This window comes from Ursus maritimus, unplaced genomic scaffold, assembly GCF_017311325.1.
Source record: "Ursus maritimus isolate PB19 unplaced genomic scaffold, ASM1731132v1 scaffold_4, whole genome shotgun sequence".
Lineage (NCBI taxonomy): Eukaryota > Metazoa > Chordata > Mammalia > Carnivora > Ursidae > Ursus > Ursus maritimus.
Window position 1 is genome coordinate 29,408,272 of NW_024426552.1, and position 14,484 is coordinate 29,422,755.

The window sequence follows — 14,484 nt, forward strand, 5'->3', positions numbered from 1 at the left end:
TACTTTTTTAAGCCTGATTTTTTGCCGCGGTTTCTTCTTTTTCTCTCTTTAATATCATAGATTCAAAATGCCTTTCGGTTTCTAAAGGAAATATTATATTGGGGATTCAGCCTGAGGTGGCACCTGAAAACTGCAAATTCAAAACGAAAAGACAAAGTTCTTTTCCTACTGGACATTGACAAAATTAAGAGAAATACCTTTCGAATGAGGCACAACTTTATGATGTTAGTCTATTGTCTTGTTCTTGGCTGTTATTTTTGTGCACTCCTCCCCCCAAGGAAGGAGAGAAATTGTGCATGGGCAACTTTCTTCTTTTCTTCCTCTTGCTATGGTAACACCTCATAAACAGTAGGACACACCAGAGGGTCCCTAAGCTAGGATTTTTCATCCTGCTGCTATAATTGCTTTATTCTTCTTTGAATTATCTTAATCTCCCCCTTTGAATAGTAAATAATATTTTAACACCAGGAATCTCCTACAGAGGCAAGTCCATATCAGTTCAAAGAATGCACAAAGCTAGTATCATGATGTAGTGGTCGAGTGAATGAATGCCTATATGTGCTTTCAATGGCTATATCTATCTCATCATGTCCAATGAGATATCATCAAGACAAAACTGCCCTAAATTCTAGAGTAACATTATATATGCACTAAAACCTTATCCACGGGGACGTGGGTGAAACACTTATTTGCTGTGTAAGTTTATATTCTGAATGTAAGAGTTCATAATAGTTCAAATGCTACTGAATATATTTCTTCTTCATTTGAATAATGGCACCATATGTTTTATATTTGTCCATTGCTTTTATATAAAGTGGTTTACTATCTAAATTGATTTGACATTATTCTCTTTAAAGAAAGTATTATTAAGCCCATGTGTGTCTCTCACATTTGCTGTGCATTAATAACAGGCCAGCCTGATTTTAGTGATTGAGTTATGGTATAATAAAGAAATAATAATAATTTGTTGAAGCAGCAGTTTGAAAGCCATTCTCAGTGTGAACAAGAATCAACTTGTCAGTCATTGTTTCCTGCCCTCTGCCAAAAAAAAAAAAAAAAAAGGAAAAAGAAAAAAGAAAGAAAGAAAAAAGCTTAACAGTAGTTAGGGAGCTACTCAGTTGAAATCTCTAAGGATGTTCCAACCTATTTGTTATATTTTCATCCACCCTGTCCACGGATGAAAAGTGATGTGATCTTAACTTATTACTGGCTGAAAAGCAGCGTCAGGGGCTTTTCTGTAGTCCTTGTAATGGTTCTGACTAACCATGCTTAAAATCCAATTGCTATTTAAATCAGACGGTGAGGCCTTCTTTTATTGACATGACATTTGCTAGTCTGTGACTTGAATAGTTATATTCATCGGGTTCTTAACTTTGGGGTAATACAGGCTGTTTAAGAAGTTCTTTGAAATTGATAACTATAGTAAGTGATGACAATAAGACTTTACATAAAAATCTCTCGAATCGCATAGAGCTAATTCTGGAATGCAAAATAATTATTTTCTTAGAATTATATTTATAACTTTCAGTTTTAGTCAAACTCAGACATCCTGTTCATACTTGAATTATAAGACTAGAGATCACTCTACTGTCCATACTTAAATGTAACATTACACATCATGCATTCTGATAATTTTCTTTTCTTTTTTTTTTTTCTTAATTTCTTCTTTATGTTCTCACCACACCATTGTAATGTCTACAGCTCGCCCTGTTGGTAAGTAGCCATCCTTCTATCCATTTAGCATGGCTTTGTACAATGCTTCATAACTCATGCATAGTAGGATTTGATAGAATGAAATATGTTGATTCACCCATGTTAAAATATTACTTGTAGGTCTATCTTCTGTAAAAGTTGCTCCTGACCTATTCATCACTTTGATAAGCCATTTTGTAGTGACCTGTGGTATTAACAATGAACAGTTGATAATTTTCATGGAAAATAATATATGAGTGTTTAATACTTAAACTGCTAATTTTTCTTAAAGAGAAAAATATAACAATTCTTTTTTTCTGCATATGTAAAATAATCGTTTACTAGTTATGCTTGATATTCATTAAGATAAATGATTAGGAACTAAATTAAGAAGCTAGATTACTTGATGCACTTTTTTGATTTTAAACTGCTTCGAGTCCTTGCTTTGTAATGGCATTTTTAACTGCTGTATATTTATTGTCTGTTTGCCTATTTAAACAAAATTTGGTGGAATGCTTCAAGTTATTCTAAGTAGATGCTTACACTAAGAGGAAAAGAGAAGGATGAGTTGTGTTCTTTGGCATGAAAAGTTGGTGGTTTTAATATATCTCATCCTTCATTTGGCTTTACAAGATTGAAGTTAACAGTTTGCATTTGTAGTAATTTAAGTGGTAATTACTTGTAAACATTTGGAAAACGAGATCTTTTCAAATTCATTGATTTAATAACCTTTCTGTATCTCTTTTAAAGTTTAGCTTAACCAACCAACAAATGTGTTTAAATAAAACAAATCTTGGTAATTGTGTCATAAGTAAATATACAGATGGATGCATAAATAGATGGATGAATGGATGAATGAATGAATGAATTTACTTCTTTAACGTATCAAAAGATACTTTAATAAGTTATTTGATTTGACACAGCTTTATAAATGGTTCATCTAACTTCAAAAGCTTTCTTAATACACTGGTTTGACATTGACATTTGATATATTTGGTCCAAACACATAACATTTTTCTCCATTAGCTGAAACATTCACAAACTTATTGGTATGTAGTGTATTCTTGCATAGATAGCAAATATAGAAAATTGAGAACTTCGGTTTCCCAATCTGAGTTTCTGGTCTGCTATTTCTGAGCAGTAATTCCTTTTTTAGCTGTTTAATACCCCTGATCCTAGGTCACTTCGTCTATAAAACGGAGAGAGTAGTATTGACTTAGTAAAGCTATTGTAGGAAGGAAATAAGCCCAAGATTGATTATTTATGTGAAAACGCTTTGTATGTCAACATTGGTTAATATATTCCTAATTTCTGAGACATATGTTACTTCATATTTTTATATTTTTTAAAACACAGTTATGGCTTACAATTAATTTGAACATAAAATGCAGGCTTTTTTTTTTTACTTTAAACGCAATTATTAAATTGATCATGCTTTTTACAATTGGGTAGGTAGGAAGTTGAGGAATATGTTAAATTTTTAACCCTTATTTTTTAGTATTTGCATGAATTCTTATTAATGATAACTGACTATCTGTGGTATGATATCTAAAAGTAAGAAGTGAATGGGAAACAATAAGATAACTTTGCAAGTTAACAGAAAAAAATAACATTTAAATTGTAGATCTTTATATATAGAAACCTTATGCCAATAAACCATGACCACTTGATTTATATTATTTCACAAGTTCCCAGGACAGAAAACAATAAATTAATAATTTCTAATACATTTAAAACTCATACATAAAAAAAGATATACATTGATTAGAAAATATGATGTACAGGGAGCATTGAGATGTACTTGTCACCTACAAGGCATTTCAAACTTATTTCTGTTTTTATTCTTGTTTAAAATGATTTCTTAAATTCCCATTGGGCTGGAACTAAAGAACAGCTTCTTGACACATTGTATTTTATTCTGGGAAAGTCTGTCATTTCATAAATCTATCTCCAATGACTTATGACAATGTTCAGAAATATGAAGAACTATACTTTAAACTTGACAACTGCTATTAATTTTGGAAACTGAATGTTGGATATGCTTTTATTGGATCACCAAATGAGATGGATAATGAGGAAATTAGCTTGCTTTTTCTTTGCATAAAGTTTTCACATGAATTTTAATTCAGGAGCTATAGATATGCCAACCTTTTTTTTGTAAGGTCAGAAGGTACAAATAAAGTAAATCATAAATTAAGTAGTCAAATAATAGAAAACTTCATGTAGTTTTCTATTAATGTATATTAATATTTGTTAGTTGACTAAAACACAAGTTTTTCAACTCTGAAGCTCTTAGCAAAGTACATTAATATTTGTTAGTGGTTCGAAATGCAAGTTTTTCAACTTTGAAGCTCTTAGCAATAGCATAAAGGGTATTCCACAAAGCAGAAATCAGAGAAAGGGAAGAAAATCCAGCTTTGAAGTCCAATACAAATTGGGTGGAGAAATGTGTACCAAATATCTAAATTTAGAGAAAATTCAAAGGATAGTTTCTGTGTAGTTTTTGAAAGAAAATAAGAAATATATGCAAGTTCTAGAATACTTACAGATTCAGAAATCAATAATTACATTCCATACAGGATTTAAAAAAAAAATTTGCTAGTCTGTGTGGAAAGCCCATTTAGAAATCATTATAAACCCCCAAACTGGGAGTTTTGTCTAAATGGATAACTCTTATGACCTGCATTTGAATGAAAGAATTGGCAACTCTATGCAATTTGCAGTTGGAATAAACACCTTCTGGTCGGCTTTTGAGATTGTAGGAAAAACTCTGGACTTAGAGGATCCTCAGTGGGGGAAGTATCACTGAAAGCAGATAATCACAGACTTGCCAATGGAGAAAAGTATTCTCCAGATTTCACTCGCTCGTCGGCAAAGTCAACATTTCAGAAAGAGTCCTTTAATGCAGCTTCCATAATTTGCTGGTTACCACAAAATTGAGACAAATGCCACTTTGATTATTCAAAGCCTGCCAGCCCTTCTTGTGGCTTTGACTTTTTACTATTCCAAAGGCATTCTTTGTATGAGAAGCAAAAGTACATCCTAGGACAGAGTTAACTAAGAATGCCGAAATATTCATTTATTTGGAAAACTCTTCTGATAAATTCTGATAAGGGAACTGACAGAAGAAGATGGTCTAAATAGGAATAAATATCTTGCTTCCTATACCCATCCGTCTTATTTTCTCTTGGAAGCCTTTCCCAAGCTTAAAAATAAAAAAGAACATCTATTTTGGAGATGGGCAACACATTTTTTCCTAGCAGCAACTCAAAACATGATGAGTAATTTGGAAAAGAACTGTCAAATCTACCAGCTGTCTTGCTAGTGAAGCTGAGCCCTGCTCCGTTTTCCATCATGTATACCATATGCTGGCTGCTCACTGCCTCCAGTATGGATGCTAAAAGCTGTGTGCATCAGGTGAAACTTGTTTAAAATATCAAAAACAAACTGACAATACACAACTTTATGGAATCTTCTAAGTATTTCCTTATTTAGTGACTCAAAGGATGTTTCCTTTTGATGGAATACTATGATTGGCCACACAAGAGTTTGTTGGTATTGAGAAATATATATGTTTGAGGCAAAATGCACATTTTTGAATTATTATTTTAAAGAAGTAGCCACTGTCTAAACAAAAATCTGTAGGGACATTGTTTTTGTTTTTTTTTTTTCCAATCTTTTCACTACTTAAACACAAAAATTAAATATATCCTCATTTTAGAAAGTTCCGTTTAAGCTGAAATGTAGTTTTGTTTTAACATGCTTTAAAACACATTATTTTGGACCACCAAGCGGTCCAAAAGAAAGTGAGTATTTGAAAACTTCATTCAAGGCAAATTATAAAGCAGACATTACATAGAAAATAATGTAACTGATCTTTCTGACACCACCACCGTCCATCCCACCTTGAAATCTGGGACATTTTATGTGCTGTATATAATTTAACTTAATATTGGAAATATTCCAGGCTTTCTTTTTTTTAATCAGAAAACATGTAGGTATTATATATGAACCCTTTCATGTCAAGATCCACTTTTCTGCAAAAGGCGTCCTGAGTGTGTCTTGGAAGGAAACCTATACTTTTATTCCCTGCAGACTTTCTTCTTTGGACAAGCTGTTACCCCATGACCTGAGGTAATCATCTCCCTCCTACAAGCACTTAATGTTTCCAGCACCTGGAGCTAATTAGCTACCTTATGCAGAGTCCCATTTAATTTTTATTAAGCATCACGTTTTTCATTGCTCCATATGTCTTGATTAAATTGTAGGTTAAAAAAATGCATTCTGTTTTGTCTTGTACATTCCAACAGAGTTTCCATAATGTGAAACGTTTAAAATATCTTAAGCTAATGCTAATTCTTAAAGTGAAAAACAAGTGCTGGCTACTTCTCATGCTTGGCTGGTTTTAGTCACTGACTTAATTCTTTTGAAAGGGCCTGTGTGTTTGACAATGTCTGTTCGTTGACTCGAAAGTAGAGGACAGGGATAAAATTATTAAGTCATATTTTTTTTTCCCAAGCCTTGGTGAAAATCTTGGATTGTTTTAGTATTGGAATGGTACTGTAGTGAAGTCTGAGGTTTATGGAATATTTTTATCTTTGACTGACATTCCCTTTTATCATTTGAAGACCAATGTAATCCCTTCTTCTAGAACCTTGCTGGATTATATCTTGGTCCTGATCACCCTGTATCTAATATCCCCAGGACACAAGACCCTTGAATCTGCAGATTCATGCTTTAATTTACTCTATTTCAAGAGTGTTTTCTTCTCTTTTATCTTCGACTATTTTTTTTTCTGTCTCCCATGAGTTATGTTGGATTTCCTTTGTCTTTATTCCATATTTATTAAATCCTGTATAATCATTTAAAAGTCATCATTTTTATTTCATATTGTCTGATTTCTTAATGCTTATTTTATCTCCCTAACTTTTCCAATTGCAATTATCTTTATTTCTAAAATATATTTCTTAAAATATATTTTATTTATTTGATTTTATTTTCTCTTTTCATCATTTCCTTGCTAACCTTAAATATAATAGTCTTCACCTCCAGCTGCCTTTGAGCTCTTTTATCCCATTTTGAGGGTTTTTTATTTTTTCAATTTGATTCTTTTTGAAAAGAGAGGCCCAGTGGTATGTAATTTCATTTAGATTATGGGCAACTATTTAGTTTAAAGTATTTCTGTGTTTTCTTGGGTAATTCTTTGAAGATAAAGATTCTTTTTCTTTCTTTGACTAATTGATTATGTTCTTTCTGTCAATAATTAAACAATTAGTAAATGTGCAGCTTGTTTTATTTTATTTTACATAGATCCTGTTTTTAGACCCTATCCCATTATTAATCATTTATTTAACTGCTGAAGATTAGAGTTTGTGTGTTTGGAGAAGAGAAAATGGGATGTACCAGGGTCATTCAGAGCCTCTGTGTGGACATTATCTTGAATAGTTTATCAAAAAGTATTTTATTTTTTCTCCATATGCTAGTGACCCTGATGGTAAATAGCAGATCTCTTTAAGTTAGAAGCTCTCTGTAGTCCATATGAAATTCCCTCTTTGTCTTTCTTCATAATCCCTGCTTCATAATAAAGATGATTTTAGATGTGTTAGTTTTCTGCTGCTGCATCACATATTACCGCACATTGAGCACCCTCATTAGCCCCCATTTATTAGGCCACAGTTCTATAGGTAAGAAGTCCAAACAGACTCATGTGAGTCCTTTGCTAAGCACTTCACAGGCCAAAACAAGGTTGTGATCAGGTTGAACTCTTTTCTGGAAACTCTCCAGAAGAATCCACTTCAAAATTCATTCAGTTTTGTTGGCAGAATTAAGTTCTTTGTGGCTATAGGATTAAAGTCCCCATGGCCTTGCTGGCTGCCAGCAATGCATCCCAGTTCACTTGCCAGCCTTTGCACATGGCCATCACAACCTTCAAATTCAGCAATGGTCTGTTGGATCTTCCATGTGCTTTGCTTTATAGCTCTCTGACTTTCCATTCTGCTATCAGCTAGAGAAAATTTCCTGATGGAAATGTCTCATCCACTTAGATTCGGCCCATCAGAGTATTCTCTGTATCTTAAGGTCAACTGATTAGTAACCTTAATTACATGGGCAAAATTCCTTTTGTCATGAGATATAACATAATCATGGGAATATCTCCAGGAAGTGAAGGCTACGGAGGCCACCCTGCAATTTTGCCATTCACATTAGGCTTGGCTTTTCCTTTCTTTCAGCACCTTCTCCTCAACTTCTGCATTTTAACTGGTTTTCTACAAAGTCATATCTCATATTTCCCAAGTCTCCTTCTTGACTCTAAATGTTTTCTTCTTCTCATCAAAGAACTATGGGATGGGCTCTCACATTGTTGACAGATAATTTTTGTGAAATTGGTATTGATAGGGGATTGTGAATAGAGGCTAGTTGGTATTTACCATGCTTCCTCATTTTCTACAGACTTGACTATGTTTGGCAGGAGTTCTTTACCATTTGTGGTTTTGGGCTATGGTAGTTTATCTATATTATTAATTTCTCTTGTAATAAATAGAAGAAAGTGGAACAATAAGCCTTTACTCCATTATCTTAACCTAAGTATCAAAAATCTTAAATACTCATTAATTTTAGAGTTTATTAAAGTAAGAATACAATAAACCCTAAATATGTTAGCTTAGTAATTAAAATTAAAGTACTATAAATATTAAACATCAAAATAATATAAATATTCTGTACTGAAACAGTGTTGGCAGATTAGTATTAAGAGATTTTACTGGCTAGTGCCAGAAAGAAATAACAAGAATATTTTAATCACACCTTCTAAGAAAGTCAAAATTTTCATTTACATGTTATAATAATTTGTAATTTGACAAAGAGATATCATGATACATATATATGTGTGTGTGTATTTCTATGTACTCTAAAATAGATATTAGGATGTACATTACACCTAAAAATTATATGCATAATACTTGAATTATGACACTACTTATTTAAACATATTAAATGTCACTCAAGGGAATAGCTCATAATTAGATTCATTAAAAATACATAAGCTAAGAAGTTAAATTAAATTTTGAGTTAAAATATATCTGAATGCCTTTTACAATCTCTTATGGCAAGCATTGCTTTCTAGATTTATTAGGGATATTATTTTCATCTGTCTTACAAAACTATTAACTCTTTGTTAGTAAATACATTGTTGTATTTATCTTTCTGCTGTCTCTAGGTCTAGCATAACACTTACATGTGGTAGGGGCAAGCCAAATGTTGGTGCAGTTAATTGATACACACATATGCATACATAGGTAATACTTGCCTAGAAAATGTTTATGCAAGCAGCTTTGAATAGTGCTGTAAAAAGATTAAGCAACATTAATGGTAGCAGGCCAATCGCATAGTCCCCATTCTGCTAGTAGGAGATAAAACACAACAAAAAGAAGGCACTAATGAGTTAGGATGGTGCCTTACTAAGCGTGTAATTAATGTTATTAAGAAACATTGCAGTTGCATATTAAAATTCCGTTAACTAAGCAGCCCTTCAGCATCAGTACATTTGTTTCTTGGTTGCAAGTTTTTTTTTTCCTTTTTTTTTTTTTTCTGATTGGCATCTTCATGCAATCTTTCTCTAAAAAAAATGAGATAATGGGATGTGATCAGCCTTCGTGGTTTAGCTGGAGTGCTGACATGACAGTTCTGGCAAGTTGACAGGTTAAGTGAGTGAAAATGGATGTCTTGTCTCACCATTTACTTGAAGAATCTCCTCCACACCCCCATACTTACAGCCCCTTCTATCCGCAATGTGAAGTCTAGTTTCCCCAGCTTAGGATCTAGAGAGAATTTTTTTCACTACTCGTTAAACTATTCTCTTTCTGTTGGTGAAAAATGAGATCATTTAAAAATATAATGTAAATATTGCCTTCTTTACTAATTCATTAGCTTTTAAGTTAATAGTTTGTTTTTGTTTGTTTGTTTTTGTTTTTTGAGAATGAACAGTCCCATAGAGAAAACAAAATTTTATTTTGTTCTCAGTATTTTAGTCAGTTAGGAAAGCAAATAGAAAAGTAAAACTACTATTGATAATGGACAGAATAATATAGGAAAATGTGCTTGACAATTCAGAATTTGTTTAAAATTTTGTCAGATTTTTCTAGGCATTCTCAATTTATAACTTTTGTAGAATTCAGAAGGTCTATGAAATTTGCATGTTTAATCTCAAAATGATTTCCTGTAGTTACAGGATTTCCTATACTAACCTATAATCGAAATGAAATCTATTTTAGTAAACTAGTATATAATAAAGTTTAAAATATCTTAAACATATCCAACTTAGTTACTTTAAGAATTAACTATTATGTTTATTGCAGTGTAGAAATATTTAATACCATTAGAGGATTAAATTGGACTTGCTAAAGCCAATAAAGATTATTTACATGGAAAAAAATCATGGTTCCACCAACATAATCCTTCAGTTTAACAAACAGACTGATCTGGGTTGCCAAAGATGGTGATGCAGGCTGGTCGGGGTAATAGTTGTTGCAGTCTGAGAAACTCATAACTCTGTCATAATGCATTTTTCCTTCTGTGAAGAACAAATTCCCACTTTCCCTTCCTTACCTACTTAATTTCAAAGGAACAATTCAACCTCTCTCTCTCTCTCTCTCTCTCTCTCTCCCTCCCCCTTTCTGCCCTCCTTTCTCCATGCTTTCCCCAGTTGTTGGAGACAGACAGAGTCAAGTTATTGTCATAATGGTGGGACATCCTGTATTACAACCCTCATCATATTCCCCATGTTGTGTCATATTTGATTGTTTCCATATGAGTTTCCTCTATAGCCAGTGAGTTCCAGAGAACAGAGATCCTAGTACCCTCAGACCCTGGCGCAAAATAAAACCAGTAAATGTTTTGGTAAAATAATTAAGTAGTATTATGGGTCAAAGTGCCAACCAATATTTGAATTCATTTCTAGCATAAATTTTATTACTGTGATGTGTTATCTTTAAAAAACAATTGAGACCAAATATAAATGGCTATGTGCATATAGCTGTTCATTATAACATTGTTTTTTATATGCTTGCCTATAAAATCCAGAAATTCAAGATATTTTGAACCAAATGAATTTACTCTTTCAAAGGCATTCTGTGCTCTCTAGAGAGTCATAGAATTATTTCATTTTGATATTTGCACTGTTCCTTTTCAGGGAGGAGTATATTATGTGTGAATATAAATTTTGAAAAATGATTTTCACCATGATTATCAACTATGCATACTTGGGTGTGTGTGTGTAACACTTACTACTAAAACTCAGTACTTTTGATGCTCCTTGGAATTGCTTTCTGTATATGTCAATTTAGAAGGCCACTTATATTATTTAATAGTCACACTGTATAATGCATTTGACTAACTCCATGGCTTAATTTAACCTTCAGATTTTGAATAACTATGTGTTACTTTTTGAGTTCTAGCTATTAGATGAACCCTCAAAAAGTAGTCTTCCCACAATTAATGAATTCCAAAAAAGTAGTTCTAAAATAGCTGCATAACTGCAACATATCTTTATTCACACAAGATTAAATAAAATTTGTATATGTGAGATGTTTCATAGGTAGAGTAGAATGCGAAGTCTAAATACATGAAGAATATAAGAATTGTGATTCTTTGTAGCCATTCTATTGGCCTTGAACATTTACTTTACTTTTCATATTTAGGAAAGCAGTATGCCATTTAGTATGTTTACTTTTTCATACTGACATTAAGGAAGCAAATATATAGATAAATTTATATGTATTTATATTTATAAAGAGATATTAGATTATTGAAGAAGCATATAGATAGATAATTACTAGAGTATTATTGAAAGAAAAGGTATATAGATTTTGGAATTTTACCATGGAATTTTTAATATTAGCTAGAAGTAAGGTACTGGCTAAGAAAGAAGACATAGCACTTATCTAGAAGAGTTATTGCCGTGGACTCAGTAAGGAAGAGGTTAACTGGAAAGGTAGGTAATTTAGCAATTTGATTATTTGTATTCCTTGAAAATAATGACAAATGAATAAAATGTGATTAAACAGACTTTATAAAAGTGATTATTTTAAATCCTATATCCCTAAATTATGTTTTCCATTATAAATGCCCTGCTTCCTCTGAGATGAATTATGTGTTAATAAGCTTTAAATGAAATATTTTATGACATTATGCATTTCCAATATTATTAACAGAAATTCTTTTGAAGTCAAATGAAGTGTTAAATAGTAAAAATTAAATAGAATTAAGTAAGTTGAAGAAACAATCACTTATCAATTAGAAGTTAGTCTGTTCTGATGATAAACTAAGTAACATTCATCTCTTATTCCCACTCTATATTGCATTTTAATGAAATGACTTCTCACTGTTTATTGTTGGTGGGGGTAAGCCTATTAACTAAGCCTTTTCAGGAAAATCTAGAATTAGTTGCGTTACATAATTCCTCTATTTTTCTGTATTATTGTTGTTACTCTGGGATGGTGGCTACTCATTTGTGGTCTTTGTGTCATAAGTTTCCAATATGGTACAGGGTCATTCTCTACAGAAGGACATATCAGAATCAGTTGGGAGATTATTTTCAAACAACATATTTTGTTTGGTATCTCTCCACCCAAATTACTACAAAAGTGAGTCACTGGCTCTGGTGAGAATGTGTCCTATCCTTCCAGTATGATAAAATGGAAAAAAAACAAAAACAAAAACCATTGAGTATTTGCTTTAGAGCAAGAACTTTTTTTTTTTTTTTTTAATTTCCTATTTCAAGACATTCATTTAGCATTCACTATTTGGGGCTTTTTCAGGCCAAATAAAGATTCCATTTCAATGCAACATGGTAGCCCCCCATTCCAGTAAGAGGTTACAACTGAACTGAGGAAATAAGACACCTTAGCAAGGGGAAGAATAAAGACAAAAGGCAATGCAAGCAAGAGCAGGTACTTTAAAGTGGAAAGAACACAAGACAAGTACAACATAGAGTGTGCTCGGGTTAATCACTGTCAACAAGTTGGATCAAAGAATAATAGATAATGAGATGGGTGAACCGTGGGAACAAGCCAACACATGTGTGAGTGTTCAAAAGTAGACTCTTCTGCTGAAATACCAGAGCTGGTCTGGAGACGAGTGTCAGGATGGTAAAATCTCAGGCCGGGAAACGGAAGCTGGAATGCTACACTGAGGGGAACAATTTGCAAGCATTGCAAGGGCAAGCTATAGAAAAAGCAGTGTAGGTTTTTGAATAAAGAATGACTTGAAATTAGTATACTTGAGAAAGGTTGTACTTTTCAGTAGTACAGAAAGAGCACGATTGTAGGTTTTATGCTACTTTAATAATCAAAGCAATTACTCAGGAAAAACATAATGTTATGATTTTAACATCCTTATACCATATCAGAAATCATAGCGTATAATTCTTACCCTTCTGTGTGGTACTAGAGTCAGATCATGGTTTGAAGTCAACTGAATTAATCTAAAAGCTCAGTGTTTAAGAGGTCCAACTATGGCATTAGATGGACCATAAGTCAAACCTGACCTCCGACCTAGTGCTTTAATCTTTAAAAACCTGTGTGCTCTTTATAAGATTTAGTTTGATGATCTTCATATCATAGTGGTAGTAGTTAACACATAGGGTTCTTTGAGTATTAAGTGAGATAATGCCTGTGAATGGTTTAACACACTGCCTGGCATTTAATGAACACTCAATTAGTGTTAATTATTGCCCTTGTATTAAGCAATTTGTGACTCAGCAAATCTTTAACACAAGTATATGATAAATAAGTGTGCTTTTCAAATATGCTTATAGAATATGTTAGAATTTAACAAGCAAAAATATTAAATAGCAAAAAAAATATTTTCTACTTGCTTAAGATACAAACAAAATGTTTATTATTGCAGAATAAAAAGCTTACTCACTCAGGCGAATATTATACCCAAAGCAAGATCTGCTGAGTGTGCCTATAACCATGCTGTCACATGGTAATATATGCAACTGCTGTATGACTGTCTCCATGCTCATGCCTGCCATAGAAAGTCATATTTTCCTGTAAAAACAACTCAGAACATGATGTGATTAACCTTTAGGTCTCCCCATCCCCTCATCTCCAAGCCCACCTCACGCATGGCCTATGCTTCCTACTCATGTTCAGCCATCTGATTTCCATAACACCCACTCACTTCCACCAGCGGGCATTAGCATAACAGAGCTGTAGCCTGACTTTGATTGAAGCCAGCTTGGGCTGAATGCAGTATCAAAGCATAATTTAGCAGAAATCAAATCTAATTTACCGTGCATTGTATTTAAATTCTCAAAAATGCCGTTTCAAGTGAACAATACCAGACCTCTAATCTCAATTGACCTTTTTATATTTGGGTCTACTTTCCTGGAAATCACACAACATGCTCTCCTTTAAAGCTATTGTTTTTAACTTGTAAGTATCCATCGAACACTGAAGTGTACCGCTGTTTTCTTCATCTCATTTCCTGTGGTAGCTGTAACAATAAGGTATAATCACTTAACAGATTAAGCAACTATGTTATTATATCACAACTACAAAAGATGTGTCTACCGCTTTTGGATTTTAGAGAGGATATAAATATGTATTTTATAGTCTTCTTTCTTAGAAATATGTAAGAGAATTGCCGTTTCTATAACTAGCATATTCTTCTGGAGTTTATAACTCGACCTCTTTAATGCACATTGGGTTTAAATGTGTGTTTGGAATTGTCATCTTGAGGACCCAATCATGTTTTTTTTTTATGTTTAATGAGAGCCATCATAGAAAA

At 32.8% G+C, this 14,484-nt stretch overlaps 1 protein-coding gene across 1 annotated transcript in view; it reads left to right on the forward strand.

The window, feature by feature from the left end:
* Positions 1-14,484, forward strand: part of ROBO2 (roundabout guidance receptor 2) — a gene marked incomplete at its 5' end in the record, with an annotated part of 530,965 nt that overhangs the window by 407,685 nt on the left and 108,796 nt on the right. Inside the window, one exon of the mRNA XM_040621098.1 lies at positions 1,702-1,713. Within this exon, the coding sequence (XP_040477032.1) occupies positions 1,702-1,713 (12 nt within the window). The remainder of the gene's footprint in view (positions 1-1,701; positions 1,714-14,484) is intronic.